The sequence below is a fragment of the Lissotriton vulgaris genome, chromosome 9 (genome assembly GCF_964263255.1).
Source record: "Lissotriton vulgaris chromosome 9, aLisVul1.2, whole genome shotgun sequence".
Classification (NCBI taxonomy): domain Eukaryota; kingdom Metazoa; phylum Chordata; class Amphibia; order Caudata; family Salamandridae; genus Lissotriton; species Lissotriton vulgaris.
In genome coordinates, this window is record NC_141697.1 from 260,877,865 (window position 1) to 260,900,329 (window position 22,465).

Consider the following 22,465-nt stretch of genomic DNA (forward strand, 5'->3'; position numbering starts at 1 on the left):
AAGGGTGGATGTGTCCAGTTGCGGCTCGAAGGTGTCCCAGACGCTGGTGATCTGATCTTGCTGCTGAAGAAGAGGGAGAGAAGAGTGCAGAGGTCCTGTGAGGGTGTGATGCTGGTGGAGCCTGCGGCTGGAGAGGTTAACTCTTTCACAATGGTGAAGCTTTCCTTGGCACTGTTGTGCTGCTTTCAATTTGTTCTGTGAGGGCGGAACGTTTGGTTGCTCTGATCTGTTGGTGGTAGCGTCTGAGGGCTCGTCTGTAGATAATCTTGTCAGTGTCATCCTGGTTTTTTCTCCACATCCATTCTAGTTGCTTGCAGTGGCGTTTGGTGAGTCTGCGCTCTTCTGTATATGAGCCTGTCTGTGGTCTGCTTCTGGTGGCCTTGGTAGTGTTGAGTGGAGCAAGGGTGTCTATACAGGAGGTGATCAAAGCGTTGAGGTTGGAGTTGGATCTGGGGAGGTTATTGAGGTCAGTGGTGTAGGAGCTCAGAGGAGCAAGGTTCTTCTGAGATCAGTTAACGAGTGTCTCTCTCAGGCTGTAGTTGGCAGAATTGAGGCGTTTAAAGATCAAGTGTTTCATATTGATGTTGGTGCTTGCTGATGTAGTGGCGCATTGGATCTAATCTTTGAAGAGGATGGCATGTCCTCCTGCAGTTCCGTTTGTCTTGTCCTGTAAGAGGATGGAAAGATGCTCTGATGAAATTTGTTATGGAATGGGAAGGATGCTGGGTGTGCAGGAGAAAAGCGTAGGTTGTATCCTGTTTGAACTAACCTCAAGACCCATTTGTTGGACGTGAGAAGGGCTGAATCCTGCACCTAACTTGGTGGGCTTGAGACGTTCAAGACATTAAAGCAGTTTGTTTGACATTTTCGCAGGTGAAGAGGGGTTGAAAGACTGATGTCCATGCTGGCCTGGATGTTGCCTGTCGGATACACACCCACAGCCCGGAAAGGACTGGGCTGTCTGCTGAATCGCTGGCTGGGAAGGCTGTCGCTGCATACAAGCTAGCCCTCTAGATTAGCCCCTTAATTTCTATAACTGGTGAGAAAATTATTTAGCAGGGTTCAGCAGTCACAAAGAATGCACTGTAATACTGCCTTCTGTAATGTGTTCAGAATCTGAGGCAGCCTTCACTACAAAGAGGAGAGTCTCAGTAAACAGCATGTCCATTAGCGAAGCCGGTCCATCACCAAAGAATTTGGTGGACCTCATCCCGGCATATCTACAAAGGGCAACACTGGTACCAACCATCTTACCAAAGCAGGATGGTGGTACCCAAAGCAGCACAGATAATATACTTTGCTGTGTCTTGGCCATCAGGTATCGCCAGAGCCAGAAAGGCTCATAAGATCTTCTGGGACTGTCGGCAAAACCTTGCTGGGCATGTCCCAAAGAGCAAGAGTGTATGGGCCCAACACACACAATGCATTTATGAATTAGAGTACCAAGCTGGCAAAAAAAACATATGTTTAAAAATGGCATCAATCCATTCTCTATCACAATAGGGTGGAAATGAGTTAGGCTTTCACCATACTGGTTGAGGCCTGTGCAGTTAGACTCTCTGGAGTAGGGCGTTTGGTGAGAAAATATAAATCACCAGATAACAGTCTAAACATTTGGCCACTCACCTGCTAACAGGCCGGCAAGAACATGGTTTTGATCAGGTAACTATCACAGTAAATGTGAGGGTATCATTAAATAGTAGAAAGGGCTCAGATGTTGCCAGCCCATGCTCTAGAATCCCATCAAAACATTTATTTTAATATAAATGAAGGGCAGTTATAATGTTAGTACTTCAGCTAACCTACAAACCACCACTGTAAAAGAGGCACTTTCTTCTGTTGGTAGCCCATCTGGCGAGTCAAGCTCTGTCTCAGGAGAGGCATTAAGTCTACTGGCATTTTGTAAATAAAGGTATAAAACATCAGTGTAATGAGGGGTGCATAAGAAATCCATCTCACCGTCATCCTCGTGAATATCCTAGGGTGCACCCTGCTCAGGCACAGGGACAGAATGAGAACCAAAAAGAGAATGGAGACTCTGCTCAGAGCTGCAAAGTGGTAGAGACACAGGGTTATGACCAGGGTGTATGAAAATAAGTTGTACCTTTGTAATCTTATAGCATGGCAACACTCATGTTCAGGGTGATGTCAGTTCAGAATCTGACATAAGTATTGTATCATCAGCAAGCGGCGTTGGCACCAGCCTCGAGGTGGTGGAAACTGACGTGGATCTCGGGCCTGGGTGGAAACTCGTACCAGAGTTGGTACAGGCCTGGGAATGGGTCCTGAGGGTGCAGATGCTATGTGGGGGGGGGGCCTGCCTACAATTAGCCAAATGGAAGCCCCTGCCGTTCCGTGGGGCTGAAGGTGCACAGAGGGAAGTGGAAGCACATTGAAAATTTGCAGCATGATTAAGGTTTTGATCTGCTGTGGGATGACAACGACCTGGGAAACTCCATGGACAGTGACCTCGATTGACACATTCTCACTGAATCCAAAGCAGCAAGATGAGGTTGAGTCTCACTTCACTTTTTTATGCTTGACCTGGGCTTTCACTTCAATTTACTGGAGGACTTTGAGTGGAAAGTGGAGCAGTTATGGGACTGGTCCTGTGAACAAGACTGAAATCGGGCCTGCAACTTGGAGTGGGTGTAAGATCCGTGCAAAGGAAGCAACCACTTCTTGTGTTGGGTGATATACAACTTTTTCTCCCAGTCTCGGATCAACTTCCGGTGCATTAGAGCACATTTGTCACATCTGTGAGCCATAACCTGAGCCCAGGACACCCCTTCTGTGGGTCCGTGAACAACATCTGCTTGCTAGTGGTGCTACAACTTGAATCCTGTCATTTCCAGTAGGGGCGTCGCTTCCTAGCATACTGTGAAAAACATTTTGGAGCGATCGAAAGACTGACAAGTCTGCATTAGGGATCAGATTGTCGACATACATGAGTACCATTTATATGTGTCTTCGTTCCATCACTTCAGGGGTGGTAAGGAACACGCATGTAGCTGAATGGCACTGTCACAACATTTTCCAGATCCAGTCTGCTGCCTGCAGGATATCTTAGGATGAGGAATCTGCATTCATCAGAATATGTAGGAACCATCAAGCCTAGTAAGGAAGAGGGAAGAGATGATTAGCTTTTAGCTTAGGAGTATCAAAGAGGAGATGACACTTCTCCTGGCTTGATCATACTTTCTCCTCTGGAAGAAACACTTTTCTTCATACTGTCTAATGTTGCTCATAGATAGGCGATAACCTGTACACAGTTTGCCTTTGATTTTTGAAGGTGTACTTGTAAAGCCAAGCGATGCAACTGCTGGATTGATGCAAGTCCCGCATCACCTTCTGTGGATTGTGGGCTTTTTCTGTCAAACAGTCAGATATAGGTAAAAGAATGTTCTCTGTTGACCGAGATGGGTTGCCACTACTAATACGCACTTGGGAAAAGTCTGAGGGGCAGACTTTAAAGCAAAACAGCAAGCTGCATACTGAAAGCAAGAATTGTCCACTACAAAGCATAGACATTTTCTGTGTTTTTTTCCCAAAAAAAAATATTAACAATAGGCACCCAGAAGATCTACAGTGCACATGGCTGTTTGAGATGAGGAGGAATTTGAAGCAGGCCAAGCATGAGGAAAGTCTCTCTTTTGATACACTTGTTCTCAAAAAAGCAGATCTAGGATTGGTATGTACTCCTCCTTTAGGTTTTTTTCTGAACCACCAAATATCTTGAATTAACGCCCTTGCAGTAAAGTGACTATTCTTTTAGAAAATCAGCATAGCGGTTTCCTTGTGTAGTTTGGATGGGTGGACGTTTACAGGCAGCTTTTGTAGTTTTGCAGTGGAAGTGATTTAAAATGTAGTGAGTAGCCACATTTTACAATAATTTGCACCCATTTGGCCTCTGTGATTTCCTGCCACTCATACATTTTGTGTTATTGCACCTCCACAGTAGTTTAAAAAAAATGTTTTAGAACCTTTAATTTTGCATTTAATACATCAAATGAATAGAACATTCAGTGCATCTTCACAAGTGCAGGTATTATTCGCTGCGTCTAATATTTCAGAAAACAGAAGTAATACAGAGTGGATAATAGTACATGTACCAAGTCTGTGAGCTAACATGACTATACAATTATCAGGTTCACATTTTGTAAACACAGCTTTTGCATTTGATAAAAACACCCAACACACACTCATGGTTCTCGCTCTTCCTGGTCTGAATTGGAGTCCGAGCCTCTGTGTCGCCACAGCCTCTGTGGTTTTGTAATCAGTGCAAGAAAGACATATATACTGCTCTTCTGCGACCTCCCATTCTAGTACATCCCTGATTCACATATCAACACTAGGTCTCTGGGACCCATTCCATCCAATGGCCACCCTACGTTTCGCCAAGAGCAGCGCCAGCTGGAGGAATTTACATGATATCTTGCGACCCATAAGCTTCTTTACTATGCCCAACAGGCACGCCCCAGGTGTACACGGGTTATCAATACCCGTGGCTACCTCAATCCCAGTCACCACCTCAGTCCAAAAATCAAGCACCTCTGCACACGGACAAGCAAGGTGTAAAAATGAGGCATTCTCCTCACCATAATGCAAATATTTTGCCACCCTGCTGGGTCTATTGTATTAAGCCAGGAGGGAGTCATACAGGTGCAGTTTATAGTAACTGAAATGTAATACCGTAAACCTAATGTTACAGGAAACAACCCCTACCATGCCACAAGCATGGTCCCACTCTGAATCCTGAAGTGGTGCCCCTAAATCCATCAGAAGGAACCTTTTCCCTCAAGAGGCGGAAGCCGGGAGGTCTCTTTCTTTCACTTTTGCCTTGACACCCTAGGAATTGTATTTTTAACCTTGTTTGCTCGTGCTTGATTAAGAAGCACTTTTTAAAATTTGCATCTCCCTAGCGTGTTCTTTAGCGCTTGACCAAAAAGCGCTTAAGATTAGAGACTCCTCAGCGCTCCTAAGCGCTCTGTGCCCCTCCCCTACCCGGACCGCCCTCGGCTGAGCATCGACGCCGAGGGCAGGGATTCGAACTTGGCGGCCATATTTGGTGTGGGCCAGGCGAATCGCGCGCTCTAGCAGAGCTATAAAAAGGAAGTAGGACTAATCCTCTAGCGATTACCATCAGAAGGAACCTTTTCCCTCCTGAGGCGGAAGCCGGGAGGTCTCTTTCTTTCACTTTTGCCTTGACACCCTAGGAATTGTATTTTTAACCTTGTTTGCTCGTGCTTGATTAAGAAGCACTTTTTAAAATTTGCATCTCCCTAGCGTGTTCTTTAGCGCTTGACCAAAAAGCGCTTAAGATTAGAGACTCCTCAGCGCTCCTAAGTGCTCTGTGCCCCTCCCCTACCCGGACCGCCCTCGGCTGAGCATCGACGCCGAGGGCAGGGATTCGAACTTGGCGGCCATATTGGGTGTGGGCCAGGCGAATCGCACGCTCTAGCAGCGCTATAAAAAGGAAGTAGGACTAATCCTCTAGCGATTACCATCAGAAGGAACCTTTTCCCTCCTGAGGCGGAAGCCGGGAGGTCTCTTTCTTTCACTTATGCCTTGACACCCTAGGAATTGTATATTTAACCTTGTTTGCTCGTGCTTGATTAAGAAGCACTTTTTAAAATTTGCATCTCCCTAGCGTGTTCTTTAGCGCTTGACCAAAAAGCGCTTAAGATTAGAGACTCCTCAGCGCTCCTAAGCGCTCTGTGCCCCTCCCCTACCCGGACCGCCCTCGGCTGAGCATCGACGCCGAGGGCAGGGATTCGAACTTGGCGGCCATATTGGGTGTGGGCCAGGCGAATTGCGCGCTCTAGCAGCGCTATAAAAAGAACGGTCATGACTCCGCGCAGTGGACGCGTACTGCGGACGCGCCGGACCTGCGCCGGAGTCGTGCCAGAGTCATGCCCGTTTGCGCCCGTTCGCGCACAGTCGGGCCTAGGGCCCCCGACATCTGTCATACCAGCCCTATGCCCCCTAACATACTCCCGCCTGACTCTACTCTCGCTCAACAGGGTGCTTCCATCATCATGCAGCCATTCGATGGACCTTTGGCTCGGTGTCTTCTCTTGCAACAACTGCTCTTTTACGGCTACAGAGGCCTCCATCAAAACCACACCATCTCCTAAAAATAGGACAGTAGACACTGCGTTAAAGATGGCACTGGTCAATTGCCGTTCTTTACCAAAGCACGCCACGGAAATCGCACTATTGATCGAAGATCTAAACGTGGACATTCTGTTTTTAACAGAAACGTGGCTCGGCTCGTCCTCCGGCCCCGACATCGTTCGGGCCCTACCCGCTGGATATTTGATCCAGCACAGAGATCGAGAACTTAAAGTTGGCGGAGGGATCACCATTCTATATAGGGAACACTTAGCTTGTCGCCTGATCGACAGCACTATCCCAGACTGTGAGAGTACACAATTCTCCATCTCCCACTCCTCAGAACTTTCAATCTCCGGTCTTTTAATCTACCGTCCACCTGGCCAGATTGGTCAATTTATAGAAGGGCTAACTGAAACAATTCTGGAATCAGCCACCATGGTCTCTAATTTCATAGTGCTAGGAGACTTGAACCTCCATTTTAACAACCCTTTGGACACTATTGCTACAGAATTAACCAAAGAATTAGCTGCTTGCCAACTTAACTTGATTGTTCAATACCCTACTCACTCTAAAGGGAATCTCTTAGATCCTATATTCTCCAACGTTGCAGAATTGTCTACATCTGTACCATATTCTATCCCCTGGTCAGACCATATGGTAATACCTTTTTCTTGGAAAATCAACAGACCATGCACCAATCAACCCACCCATAAACCTTAGGCAGGCGTTGGACAAAGTTAGAACCTAGCGACTGGATAGAATCTCTGAAGCAGAACGAACCTATGGCCAACCAGAATATCGATAGGGCCAATACAGACTTCAACCAATGGATAGAACAATCATTAGACAGTGTGCTTCCCAAAAAATATATCTCAAAGAAAAAAGGTCCGAATAAACAGCCTTGGTTCAACTCAGACCTAAGGTCCCTTAAGCAGGAATGCAAACGAGAGGAAAGACAATGGCGAAAAAACTTCGACGAGGAGAAGAAAATTAAATATAAACTCACAATCAAGAAATATAAAACTGCACTTAACGTAGCCAAATCCACCTTTTATGCTGAAAAAAATCGAAAAATCCACCAACGCTCCCAGAGAAATGTTCAGAATAGTAAAAACTTTGACAAGGGCCCCCGATCCCCCCTCATCCGAGCTTTCATCTGAAGAATCTGGTGCTCGTTGCAACGAACTAGCAAACTTCTTTGCCACGAAAATTGAAAAGATTCTTCTTTCTCTCCCCCCACTCCCAGCAGCTGAGTCCAACCCTCCTCTGAGGGATGACATCAATTCTACCTTACCTCACCTTCCATCCTTCCATCCGCTCAGTGACGATCTCTTCCCTTCCCTTTTCAACTCCATATAAAGCGGTTCTCCCCTTGACCCCGCCCCCATATCCATCCTGAAATTAGCCCTCCTCCATGTTAGTAAAAACATTATTGACCTTGTCAACACTTCCCTGGAGTCTGGCACAGTACCTCAAGAATGGAAGCTAGCCATGGTAAAGGCCCTGTTGAAAAAGCCAAACCTCAACCCTGACGACTTTTCCAATTACCGCCCCATCTCCCTCCTCCCTGGCATCAGTAAGCTCGCTGAAAAATGGGTGAATAAACAACTGGCAGCCTATTTGGAGTCCTATAACCTGCTACACCCCACCCAAACAGGCTTCCGGAAAGGACAGGGAACCGAAACAGCTTTGTTGAGGGTGGTTGAGGTATCCAGGAGGATTCTGGACGCAGGTGGTAGCGCGGCCATTATCCTCCTGGACCTCAGCGCCGCCTTCGACACGGTTAACCACCGTGTCCTCCTAGCCCGTCTAGAGAGAATTGGAGTCACAGAAAAGGCCCTGGAGTGGCTTGAATCTTTCCTTAGTAATAGATTCTTTAAGGTATTCTCAGATACCAACTGCTCCCTTCCAGTGCCATTACAGTGTGGGGTACCACAGGGCTCCTCCCTTAGCCCCACACTGTTTAATGTGTACATGGCACCTTTGGCAGAGGTAGTGGCCCCCTTCGGAATCCAGCTGGTAAGCTACGCTGATGATACCCAGCTAGTAGTTTCCCTTAACCAGGCAGACTCCCCTCCGAACAATCTTTGCAGCTGCCTGGGTGCGGTCGCAGAGTGGATGGATGCATCCCATCTGAAATTGAACGGAGGAAAAACCGAGCTGATGCTGCTCGGAAGGAAGGCCACCTTTAACACCTTCTCTATGTGGCCTCCTTGCATGGGACTCGGGCCTACCCCAAAAACTGAGATAAAAAGCCTCGGGTTCTGGCTCGACACGAGGTTATCCTTTAAAATCCAGGCAAGAAAGACAGTGGCCACTTGCTTCGGTTTAATGAAAACCATCCGCAAAATCCTCCCCCAGCTACCCGAACCTGCCAAGAAAACCATAGTCCAGTCTCTCATTTTATCAAGGCTGGACTATGGAAATGCACTCTACCTAGGAGTCCCCACTTCAGTTACCTGACAACTTCAGATGGCCCAAAACTCCGCAGCAAGGCTACTCACTGGTACCAGCCATCGTACCTCAGCAGCACCCTCACTAAGAACCCTGCATTGGCTCCCAATAAAGGAGCGGGTCCACTTCAAAACCCTCTGTCTGGTCCATAAAACTCTCTATGGGAATAGCCCCCCCATCCTGAACGATATGATCAGACCATACACTCCATCCAGAGATCTCCGCTCTAAACAGCAAAACCTCCTCATAATACCCAGGACCAACAGAGCCCGATCTGGGGACCGTCTCTTCTCGCGAAATGCAGCAAGGCTGTGGAATGCCCTCCCGCTCTCACTTCGCCTAGAACCCAGCCTGCTGGCATTTCGAAAACAACTTAAAACAGCACTGTTTCCTAAGACATAGATGAGCTAGCTCTCATATCTCAGACCTTTTTCTATCCCTTCTGTTCAACATCAAGCGCTGGGATGCTTCCGAGTAGCCATGCGCTATATAAGAACTTCTTCAAATCAATTCAATTCAATTCAAATCCTTTTCCGAGGCTGGTCTCGTCCGATATAAGCGCTGTGTCATATCCCTCCTGAGGGCTTTGAAGAAGAGCATAATGAGGTGCCTGCCCTTTACCCAACTATTCAATCCATGTAACATCTTGGAGGGAGACAAAGCCGCTGGGTGAGTGCACCATATCTCTTTTGCAGTAATGTCTAGCATTGCATAGTGGATTAAGTGTCCCTGTCTCTCTCCCCCAAATATCAAGCTTCAGGACCAACGAGGCCACCTGGCTGCGCTTTCCCGCCCACACCAATGAAATCAATAACTATTTAGTTTGCGAGAAACGTTTTCTCCAACAAGGAACAACGATTTCTGGACTAGATATAAACACTTGGGAAGGAAGATCATCTTTGAAATGGCGCCCCCGGTCCCATAACCGATAGGGGTAACATCCTCCAGAACTCAATCAACAGGGTCAGCCAATCAGAACTCTGGCCACGTTAAAAAGCTGATGCGCAGCCATTGTGTGTGTGATAATCAGCCCCAGATACCGGAAGCTATCACCTTCCCATTGCAGCCCGAGATCGGACAGCTGCCCCGGTGTTTCTGACGCCAATCTCCCCAGTGGAAACAGCAAGATCTTCCAGAAATTGACATGTAAGCCGGAAATCCGACCAAAGTCCGCTATATGTCGCCTCAGTAGGAGCACTGCCTCTGCAGGCAACCGGACATAAATCAATGCATCATCTGCATACAGCGAGACAATATGTACCTGTTCACTCACTCTTACTCCTTAGGGCTCCAACTCCTTGCACCATAGTCTCCACTGCCAGGGCAAACAGGAATGGCGAACAGAGACAGCCCTGACGAGTTCCCGTCCCTACAGATGAGCACTGTCTTCACTGCGATAAACGCCCTGGAAGTATGCAACGAGGACCTGCAGGATGTGTCGCTGGTTAGTCACTTGTTGTCCGTCTGGCTTTCGTGAATGCAGTATGGTTGGTACCTCCGTTTCACATTTCAGTATCGCAGCCAGGAGTCTGCCCGATTTATTGCATTCCCTATGCAGGCGCTGCCGGTATGAGTGTGCTTAGTTCTTGCCAAAATTCACTCATTGACGAAATGGGAAGCTGGGAGACTGACCACACAGACTCTGAGAATCTGGGACAGTTTTTTCCTTCAACAGTAAAAAAGTAAAGACACTTCACAAAAAGTGAAAGTATAATGCTGATTAATGGTGGGATTTTTTTTTTAAAACACCTTTAAATGCTTTCTTGCATCAAAAAGTCGAATGAAGTAAAAAAGAAAACATACAAGTTCTGAGAGGATTTTTGAGAATAGACAGGCATAAAACCACCCAAAGTGTTCCAGGAGCCTACTCATTCCAGGCGTAAGAAAAAGTAACAACTATGTGAAGAAACTGGCAACAAAGGAACTCAATGCAGCAGGTTGCTATTTTAACTCTCTTAAAGTACACCAATGATCCTCATTTTCCTCTCTCTTTAGACTTCTTAATCAGTAGGCTGTCTTCCTAAGTGCTGCAATGCAGAGCTTGGAAAGACATTCCTTACATCTTTATATATCATATAGTCTAAATCAGGGGTCTCCAACCTTTTCTGTAATAAGAGCTACTTACGCTCAATGAAAATCATCCTGAGCTACTAATATTATTAGTGTTGTAATAGTGATCGCATCAGACAAGACTTCTTTCGTGACAATCCCATACAAGATTACAAGCAGTAATCACCTCAGTGTATAGGGGTGGTTACCAGTTGTAAAGTCAAAAAGGCTTTGTCAGTTTGGAAAGCCTCTACCTAGGTAGCACATAAAGGTATCTGCAATGCCTTTCATAACGAGATAGTAATATAAGTAATAATAATAAGCCTTCTCAGTGTTGCAAAATTTATACCTCAAATATCAGCTTTAAATATATTTTGCAAATTCAACCATTTTTTATTCCAAACATCATCATACGAGTTCTGAAATATACACACATTTTCGTCTCCTATAAACACTTTTCAATGTTTGTACATATACATTAATTTAACCAAACAAAACTGTATAATTTAATCAGCTGGGATACACACAGGTGAGCTACTTACAGGTAGATGGAGAGCTAGCACTAGTTCACTAGCTACTTGATGGTGAAGCCTGGTCTAAATATAAGGAAAGTTCAACTGTAGAGGCTTTTGGGGTGTGGAGAAGTGTGGCTCAGGGGTTAGAGGCGGCAGACCTGGAGCTTGAGTTCGGCCCTGGACCAGGGTTCAATTCCCGCCTCGGCGGGTCTTGGGCTCAAAAATTCCACGGACTCGTTAATTCTCGCTCCGGTGTCTTCTCGACTCACGGGTTCACACTCTGCGACTCTGGGCAATAGCTTGCTTAATCTCCACAACGGCCCCTCGCGGTGGGATGCCTGGCTTTCACCTTGTGGATACCCTGCCAGGGTTATCTCACAGGGGAATACCAGGACGGGTTCCCTAAGCAAGCGCGGAGATGCCCCAGGGTAAGTCATGCGCTATATAAGCTTCATTCATTTCATTTCAATTCGCTGTATTGCATAATACTGAACTCCTTACGCTCTCACAAGTTTGTATATTATATAACAGTGTTTCTGGGTCCACGCATATAGCGGGGACCTATTCTAGGCTTTATAACTATCAAAGAAAAGCCTGTGATATAAAAATGCAGATTTAATGTCACTGTTTCAGGCAGCGATCCACTTCTGTAAAGAGGAAAGGAGTACTATTACCTTCATGGAGTGAATCATTTCTTTGGTGAACCGATATGGATATAAAATGTTATGTATTTTCACTGACAGGCTGGTGGCCTCACTGCTGCTTACATCCACCGCGACCTATGGAAACAGACATATCATATGTTAGACCAGTAAGCATCACAAGGAAAGCAATGCTAAAAGGTGGACATAAGAATCATACTACATCACCAACACAGTGAAACACTACCGCTAGCATGCACTTTAAACTTCCTAGCATCAGATGGTGACAAGAAAGCAGCCAAAAGCCCAGGTTACTACAGCATCAACATACATTATAGTTGTCAGCAACCACCCATTACAAAAGCCTAATAATCCTCAACGATCAACCAACACCTCACTACAATCTTCAGCAATTGCCAAGCATCTACCAATTAATGAAACAATGACTAACACGAATCTCCATCAACTAAACCAATATAAAAGCAACATAATAAATTGTAGGGGAAAACGAGCATTACACAAAGCAAATAAAAGCATCAACAAAATCCTGCCCTAAGGCAAATGGAGGCAGTACACAACCAACATACCTGCAAACTAAAATAATCCACAATATTGCTCTCCTCAACAAAATTAAAATGAGTGCCTCAATTACAACAAACTAGATAAAGCAATTAACAAAACACAGCGCCTTGCTTCTTCTGTTCCAACTTTACTATCCAGACACAAAAGGTTGTCTACCGGTGATGCAAAACTGCTCGGACTACCTGCGTGGTACAAGGCTTTTGAAGATGCTCATTCTATGAAAATACAAAGCTCATTACTCTTGCCTGATCCAACCTTTCCTCTTTCCCTTCAGTCACTCGAATGCAACTTCAGGACTGCTTTAAGCATTTTATAAAGCAACTACAACTAACACAAACAGTCAAGCAATCAACACACACAACCACAATAAAAAAGCGTACCCACAACAAACAAAAACAATCAACAAAGATTAACCCACAACAAAGCAAAGCAAAAAGTAAGGCAATCAGCAAACCTCAAATGATTACCACTCACCTTAAACCAACGTTCTCTAGTGAAAAATCCTCCCCAGATTCCTAGCCTTAGAATTATTTCCAGCTGCCAGACTGAATCTTGGGAACATTGTTCACTTTTTGCATCCTCAGCTTTTTGCAATTAACAATTAAAACTTCATCAAAACAGCAGCGCTCGATAGACATGTGGGTTGCATATGAACTGGACCGCTGGGTTGATTATGAACTGGGACTTTTCCTTGCTGGAAAAGTACTATTACAGATGAGCAATTTCTCCTCTGGCAAAGACTCCTTCCAAAGTTCATAATTTTATAACAGATTTTGCAAGAGTGCCTGTCCCAACAGGTAAAGATTGAAGGTTTGATTAGGAAAAAAGGTTTCTGACGGATGCATGTCCCACTTTAATATTAATTATTGCATCTGAAGCTATGCAATAATGTGCACAGATGCTCACAGGCTTAACTAACCACTTTGCAAATATCGATAAGCCAAACTTATTTAAAAAGAGAACCAGACTTGCCTTTTGCAGGAAGCATAGGACCCTCTTTGTGATAATAAGGGGACCCGCTTTGTGATCGCGCAACTGACCTCTGGCTCCTTACTGGATTTCTGCGTGCTGTCTACTGAGGACTCGCCCAGCGCCTCGCCGGACCCGCTTCGCCGGTCCTGCAGCGCTTGAGGATAGTGGCAATTGAGGACTGCTGATTGCTTGGAACACCACTGAGGGGAGCGCGGGGCAGGCAAGTGTGTCGGCGGGGCTGCGAGTATACAGGCAGGGACTCCAGTGTCCAGGAGTCCCTGCGCGCCCAATCTGCAACACCTGGGCTGCTCTCCCCGCTGGCCACGCCCCCCCGCCTACGGAGTTAAAGCGGATCCTGCCCACAGCCTACTGGGACCCTCTTTGTGATCGAGCAAGTGACCTCTGGCTCCTTACTGGATTTCTGCGTGCTGTCTACCGAGGACTCGCCCAGCGCCTCGCCGGACCCGCTTCGCGGGTCCCGCAGCGCTTGAGGATAATGGCAATTGAGGACTGCTGATTGCTTGGAACACCACTGAGGGGAGCGCGGGGCAGGCAAGTGTGTCGGCGGGGCTGCGAGTATACAGGCAGGGACTCCAGTGTCCAGGAGTCCCTGCGCGCCCAATCTGCAACACCTGGGCTGCTCTCCCCGCTGGCCACGCCCCCCCGCCCAATAGCCTATGAGCCTGTTGTTTCTGTGTTTAAAGGTGACCAGTGCTACCGCTTCGCGGGAGCGCGCCGGGAGAAGCCCGGGACAAGGGCGGGACCGTCTAAGGCCGTCATAGGCCGGAGTAGGCTGGGCTGGGCCTACCCTCTTGCTTCGGATACCTGAGCCCTGGTCCAATTAGCTGATATAGCTCCCCATATACCACCATCAAACTTCAGCTGACATGCCGTCTCCGGCAAGGGAGGGTACCCCCATGAAGCAGGGAGGAGTTAAAAACAGGACCTTAGATAACTACTTTCCCCGGGCCGTGGGTGATGGGGATAAGGAGAGCACCTTAATCCGGCTCAGGGCAGAGCGGAGACGCTCTATAGATAACTTGAAACACAGACCCCTTGGTGAATATTCTACTTCGCTCAGTGAAGAGTCGACCTCTATAGACGATGTCCCCCTCCTGTTGAGGGATTGTACGAACACCCCACTAGTTCCATCTACGAGTCTAACCCCAGCCACCAGCCCAAGCCCAAGCAGGGTGACTATTGACTTAATTTCTCAACCCCCTCCAGCCCCGAAAGCTAGGAAAGCCAAACCTAAGCCAGCCGCTGTACAAGGAGTACATGGGCCCCCCCCAAACAAACGTAGGAGGAAGTCGAGGGGTGCCCAGGGCAAAAACAAATCCAAAATCCCTCACTCTGAGTTTGGGAGGTCATCAAAACTCCCTACACCGACTGTGAGATTAGCGGATGAATTACACCCCAAACCCACTGTACAGGATGCCTTGGCTCCCGCTCTGACAAAAGACACAGGAAATAATATTGCTAATGTCCCCCTTTCTGTTGCCCCGCTAGGTAACCTGGAATTCCTGCTCAGGTCACTACTACTACCAATCAGCGAGAGCATTAAAAAGGTCGAGATTAGACTTACCATCCTGGAGGCTACATTAAGTAGCATGAAAACCCCGGTTGGCCTCCAGGGAAGATCTCCGGAGCTCATTTCCACTCCTACGGCCGCCGAGCAGCCCCTAAATAGCACAATGAGCTCAGCCCCCCGACAGGCTGCGAATGCTGTGGCCCCTCCACAACCCCGAGGACTAATCCTGTACCAACCAAGTCATTTAATTCCAATAGGTCCAATCCCCCCGTAGACCCTGTCCCTCTGGCACAGCCTGTAGACAGTGCTGCACCGACACCTTTAATGAAGCTTCCCCCCAGGCCACATAGGCAAATGATTTCACGGTAGTCATGGTGGGCGTCCTCCCACTTGAAGCGGGTGAAGCTGAGGATTTTTGCTCCTTAAAAAGCAGGGTAATCAAGTGGCTAAACATGAACAGACCCCTCCCGGTACATCTAAATAATGAAATAATAATGGTTAGAAGGGTGCCATGGGTGGGGAGAATACACAAATCCATAATAGGGGACTGCATATTGGTGAGCTTCAGGGATGCTGGAACTGTCTTCCACATATGTCAAGGAAAGAATAGATCTCGGGAATCAACTATTCAAACCCTTCAGGTGTCCTTCTTCTTTCCCCCTATCCTTGCCCCTGTACATCCGTTCCAAACCTATGATAACTGGGAGAGGGTTGGTCGGAGGGGAAGACATCATGAATTTAACCCCAGGCCACTATTTAGCCGCCCAGAGCCACCCTTTCACACTTTCAACCGGTTCAACTGCTTGAACGGCCTTGAGGGGGTTGATTGACAAACGGATACTGTCCCTCTAGGAGATGGGGAAAAAGGGGCCTTGGCAGAGGAGCTGGAGGAGCAAGGTCTCCTGGCACAGCAAACCCCATCTAGCTGGGTCGGGAAGTCTGTGTTAGATGGGCCCAGGGTTACAGATATTGAATGCATAGGAGGGGGACATGGGCTGGACATACAAGAGTCAGAGTGTGAGATACAAACGGGGCCCCAAGGGGGAACAGAGCAGAGTGGTGAGGTACTGAGAATGATTTCTTGGAACATAGCAGGTTTGGCAGGCAAATTTAACAATAAAGAGTGGCTTGATTACATTAGAAAATTCCATGTAATCAGCCTGCAGGAGACATGGGCCCCGGAGAACAATTTTCATTTGCAGGGGTATAAGTGTTTCTTTGTACCCGCGCAAAAATCAAGATCAGGGAGAGCCACGGGCGGACTATCCATTTACATAGATTTAGACCTTCCGGGCAGTTGGTCTTCCCCAGATTGGAATTCCTATGGGATTCAGGCAGTTCGGTTCTCCGGGAAGGGGCTAAGATTCACAGTTTTTAATATCTATAACAACGAGATAGCGGGAAACCATACCTCACTTGTAGCTGAATTGGATTATAGGCTGGATCAGGAAATAACAGTCCATAAAAAGGGGCAGTCATATGCGCTGCTGGTCATGGGAGACTTTAATTGCCACCTTTGTCCGGCATTGGTCCCAACAAATACAGACTGGTCCCAATGCCCCACGGAGAAGGGGCCGCATTTTTCCCATACGCCGACAGGGTCAGCTTTCAGTATGCTCCGGATCAAGTATGATCTTGAGCATACTATTAACATGATAGGCACACAGAAGGATGGTACACTCCCACCCACATTCAAGGGCAGAGGATGCTCATCCGTCATAGACTACATACTGGTCTCAAGATCCCTGCTAAATAAGATAATTAGTGTAGGGATTGAATGGAGCAGTTTCAGCGACCATAACCCACTTGTTTTGGAGCTGATGTATAGGGCGGGTTCAAAAAGTAGAGACCATCGCACATTCACGGAGAGGGTAACAGATCAAGGCAGGAGATTAAAGTGGTCCAAAACAGATGGGGAAAAGTTTTATAAGGCCCTGGTGGACGCTGGCAAATCTGCCATTAATGACTGTTTAGACACAGAAGTCCACGGATCAAGGCTACTGGAAGCATTCGATCAGATTGTTAATCTGATTGATGGCCTATTAAAAACTAGTGCGCCCACAAGGAACCACGGTAACCCTCGATGGTTCGATAAAGATTGCTCCAAAGCACTGAGGGAGCTTAAAAGCAGTCTTAAATTTAAACCAAGGGACCCCCAAAAAATCAAGGCGTGTAGGGAGAAATATAAAAAGAGACCAAGAGGAGGAAACTCGCTCTGCAGGTAGAAGCGTGGGCAGACCTAAGAGAAGCAGGGGAAAGAAAGGATTTAGCGGGTTTCTGGAGAATCATCAACAAACCAACTTTCCAGGAAAACGACACCCCGGAGATAGGGTCTAATATTCTTCCAGAACAGTGGGTCACTCACTATAGGGGTCTGTATAATCATGAGCCCGGTACTCCCGTAGAGCCACCTGAAATCCCAACTCAGGCTTCAACGGTTGTATTTACTATCAAGGAGATCACTGCTGGGATAGAGGGTCTGACCAAAAACAAAGCCCCGGGCCCTGACGGAATTCCCCCGACCTGTTTCTGAGCAGCATAGAACTCTGGGCCCCTTTAATGACCAGGGTCATAAACACTGCCATTACCTGTGGTCTGCCACCGTCCTGGTCCAAAGCGATAATTGTGCCGATTTTTAAGAAGGGCAATAGGGACGATCCCAAGTGCTATCGTCCTATCTCCCTGATTGACGTATCGGCTAAACTCCTGGGTAGGGCGATCCTCAACAGACTGTCCGAGTGGACCGAAGAAAATAACATCTTCTCGGACACTCAATATGGATTTAGGACAGGGAGGTCCACTAGCGATCAATGCCTGAACCTTTACATGCTGACTGCCAAATATACCATGGCCAGTGATGAATCGATCTATATGGGATTCATGGATTTGGCAGCGGCATTTGATCACGTCAATAGGGAGAAACTGTGGGACATGATGTCCAGTATGGGGATAGAGAGTGGCCTAATCAATATACTTAGGGAACTGCATAGCGACACCACAGCTAAGGTTCGATTTAACAGGGAGGGGGGACTGACCGAGACTTTTCCCTGCATGAGTGGAGTCCGGCAAGGCTGCATTCTCGCCCCTTTTTTGTTCTCCCTTTATATTAACAATTTGGAGCAATATCTGTTAGGTTTAAAGGCAGATTGCCCAAGGGTGGGGTCGCGTCATATTCCTGTTCTGCTTTACGCAGATGACGCGGTCCTGATTGCACGCACACCCAGGAGCTTACAAATCTTGATCGACGGATTTGTTAAGTTTATGGGTGCCCTTGATCTCTTGGTTAACCTGGGCAAATCCTATGTGCTCCTGGCTGGTAAAAAAACCTCCTCTAAATTCACGTACACAATAGGAAGCCACATAGTAGAAGAGGTCAAAACGTTTCCTTATCTAGGTGTAACTTTTGATGGCGCCTTACAGTTTAACTCCCTGGTGGAGGAGCGTTGTAGTAAAATGATCGCTTCTAACGGGGCAATAGCAAGCTACGGCAGGAGGTTAGGTAGATGGAGCCCGGAACAGGTGATGAACCTGTACAGCTCCGTATCATGCTCTAAAGTAATCTATGGGGCAGAAGTATGGGGCTTTGTTAATACCACAAGAATCCAACGGGAAGAAAACAAATATCTAAAATCCATCCTGAGGGTACCCCCAAGTACTGCTGGCTTCATAGTACACAGGGAATTAGGGAGGCCACACCTAGATGATTTGGTAAAACTCAGGCCAATTGTGGCCTGGTTAAAAATCTGGGTTAATCCTGATGCGTCTCTAAGCAGAGAAATTTTATCGGATTGTTTAGAGAGGGACAAATGTATGCGTATTCCCTGGCTCAATTATGTAAAGAACACCCTAGAGGAACTAGGTTTTGGGAATCTCTTCACTAACCCCGCAACAATTGTAGCCCAGCACAAGATGCAAGTAAGGAAAACTTTCCTAGAGCTGAAAGGTCAACGCAGAGCTGAGGCTGAAGGGCTTAAAAAGACAGTGAGGGCCCACAACCTGGTGAAGAGTGTTGAGGGTATGGAGCCATATTTGTACCTTATGCATAACGCACAGGATAGATTCTTGATGTGTCGTTTTAGACTGAACCTACTCCCATTTATGTTGGCATCACCAGCAGGATTTGCAACATCAATTGAACAGAAGGGATCCTGCGGCTGCGACAATAGGTCTCCGCAGGATTCCCTTCACTTTGTTTTACTCTGTCCTTTTTTTACAATGCCCAGGCGTAGATTTCTTGTAAATGTTTTAAAAAAAGCCAAACTGGAACATGCCAGGGAGGCATTAGTCTTTTTACAAAAAGCATCGGACCCCTTAACACTGTGTTGTATAATTAATTTTATTAAGGTAGCGGTCCGCTTAAGGCTAACTAGGGGAGATGAATGAAATGTTTCTGATTTTACCTTTTTTAAAGTGTTATATTCTTTCTTGCCTGTGTTCCACGTTAACACTAATACTTTGTATAAGGATCTTGAAAATGTTTAATGATTTTTTTATTCATGTAAATATGTGTGTGCTTTTATGGTGATTTTTAATCATCGAATAAAGATTCTTTGAATTGAATTGAATTGCATAGGAAATACTCGTCCAATGTCTGGAAACTTTGATGAATTTCACATGCCACTTGTATATCTAAAATGTTTTGACAGGCTACCCGTGTTACCCAGGTAACGGGGGCAACTGTTGTCTGGATCTCTTGTCATCGTTATTACTCTCACTTAAGCACTTTTGTGCTTTGCTCAAATCTAAGCTATGAAGCATTTGCTCGACTGAAATCTCCGAATCTAGAATAAAGGTGAAAGGCTTACAGTCTGTTTTTTGTGGAATTTTGATACAACCTTGAGCAAGAAGGTTGAGTGCATTCTAAGGACTGAGAAAGGTTTCAATAATGGTTATTAGCATTTTATAATACGTAGCAATAATGACAAATACTCAGTCTTAGTTTATAGCCAAGCCCAAAAGAATAAACTAAAGGCCTGATTATGATGTCAGTCGGAAAGGCTCCGGACGGTATTCAGATTTTCCTAAACTGTGTCAGAACTTATGTTTCCAACCGAGTCGAAAACATTTCCGACTGACCGATTATGATGGACAGGTAACCGTTCGGTCATTCTGACTCGGTTCCTACCGGCATTCGGAAACTCAGAGTGGGTCGGAGCCGATTCATACAGCTCAATGGACAGTGTTTCCGACCGACCGATTACGATGTCGGATTCGGACAGCCTTTCCGATTTGGTCTGTCTGACACGAAAAGACTGTCGGAAATGGACTTTGGGGGCCACTAGCAGATCACCCTTCATCCAGAGATCTCCGTTTCTGGGCCGTGGAGGTTGCCAAGGGAGCCCCCTGTAGAACCATGCACAGTGTGATAGGCACCATGTGGTGCCCGCCACTTGTTGTAAGGTTTTACAAAACCATCCCTTTTATCAATGGGAGCCTGTGTTGTTGATGTTGGTCGGAACACAGACTCCCATTGAAGTCAACGGGAGACTTTCCAAACGGTGTTCGGAAGCATCATAATCGGTCGGTCTGAACCTCCAACCACCAGTCAGTTGGAATAGTTTCCGACAAGGAGTCGGTCGAAAAGCTTTCAGACGTACATCTTAATCAGGCCCTGAATCTTTATTTAATTCCCTTCTCGCATCCGAAGTATGGCACCGTCCCATCCCACACTGAGAAATCTATAGTTTTACTTTTTAAGTTCCTATATGCTTATAAGATCAAAGGTCTAGATTGCCAAAATACTACAGATGTAAAGTTGCATGTGTGACTGTAAGCGTAGGCTCAGAGTCTACTACAGGACCGTATGTTATTAGTCTTTAGAAAAAAAAAACTAAGAGCTCCCCAGATTTTCTTGAATCATTTTCATCATCTCATGCGCTAACTTTTTTATACTGCACAATGCCCATATCTTCTGCAAACATACTGATAGAGGGGCCACTGAACTCCTCTAGTGCACCACGTTTCGCTGCCAGGAGTTGCAATTACATTTTCCCTCTTCCTGCCATGGAGTAGATGCAGAGCCTCCAAAGACCACTAAATATTCCTGGGGTGCATGCACACAGGGGGGCACACCATGTGCCCCCCTGTAGGTATCCCTAGGCAGTGAGGCAACAGGGGGCCCTGTAGGGCCTACTTAGTTTCCTCACCACCAGTATTTTCGTAGCGTGAGCACTCCCATGAGACTGCTGGAGGTGAGGCAACTCATAATATGCTTGGCAGTGCCACTGCATATTGCGCCACAACCAGGGATCGCAGAATCCTGGCAGTTGTGGCGGTACTATGGCGGTCTGACCACCATATTCGTAATACACCCATCGGACCGTTGGTGCGGCGGTCCCCGACTGCCACCACGGATTTGTCTGGCCTTCATATCTGAAAAAAGATCAAAAGATGAACCGTACATTTAGATAGCACTACCTTAAGTTTTCAGAAAGGGACTGTGGTGTTGGCCAGTTGAAAATCCCTCTTCAAGCCTTATAATAAGTTGTGATTTACTGGGATCTTAAAAAAGTGGTTCTTAGTGAGGAGACTTTCTTTAAGTTGTATTGACCAAGAGAGGCATACGAATGGAACCATATTGGAGGCCTGATTCAGCAAGATGAACAAGTTTTACCTTCGATAACGATCTTTCTGATTGATGCTCTTCCTAACTGAAGATTCCTCTCCTTGTGAATACTCTCCCAGGCGTCAGACTGGACCCGGAAACTTTTCAGCATTACCTCTGCATGCCATTAGGCGGTGTCATGCTGCTCTGCGCCGATGTTGCTCTGCTCTGGATGTGACGTGCAGAGCTGCATGTAAGCTCTACCCATGAGTTCAGTTGCTTTTTTGGCTGGCTGTGCTCTCAGGCACCGAGCTCATAGGCTAATTGGGTATGACCATAGTGCAGAAATCTAGACTGGGACCTTTTAGATGGAAAAGAGTCCTGCTCAAAGAATGGGGAGGTGGGAGGGTGAGAAATCTGTGGTTACATAAACTATCCACCAGAAAGAACATTACTGAAGGTAAGTAACTTGTGCTTTCGATGGATACTTCTAAGAGTAGGTTCCTCACCTTGTGAATAGACACCAAATCAGTACCACCCAAGGTGAGGGGGTCTGTTACCTAGCTCAGGACAAAAAGTCCTGCAGGAACAAGTGGGGAAAATGCCCCTATCGAGGACTTGACTGTTAATGCAGTAGTGCTTCATGAAGCAGTGTATGAAGCCCATGTGGCAGCCTGGCAGATGTCCAGAATAGGTACTCTGAATGCTAACACAGTGGAATGCGCTCATAAGCCTGCTTCTTAGCCAGTTCATAACAGATCTTCATTCAGAGAAGAGCCCATCAGGAATGGCCCATTTTTGCACTGCCTTACACTTCTTTGCTCCAGAATAAACCTACAAAGAGCTCCACCTGATGTTCCTTGGTATGATCGACATAGAAGCTCAATGCTTTTAGGATCCAAGATATGGAGTCTCTCTTACTTCTTAGAAGGATGAGGTGCGGTGGTAGCCTGGCCAACATGAAAATGAGTGCCAGCTCAGGTAGAAAGGAAGCCTAGGTTCTCAAAAGCACTTTATCAGGGAAGAAGGTGGTGTAAGGTGGATTAACACAGAGAGCTTG

The 22,465-nt window shown here is 46.6% G+C and overlaps 1 protein-coding gene across 1 annotated transcript in view; it reads right to left on the reverse strand.

The window, feature by feature from the left end:
• The window catches only part of MLH3 (mutL homolog 3), a 325,229-nt gene that overhangs the window by 188,932 nt on the left and 113,832 nt on the right, over positions 1 to 22,465 (reverse strand). Inside the window, exon 5 of the mRNA XM_086937507.1 lies at positions 11,810 to 11,914. Coding sequence (XP_086793633.1) covers positions 11,810 to 11,914 — 105 coding nt within the window. The remainder of the gene's footprint in view (positions 1 to 11,809; positions 11,915 to 22,465) is intronic.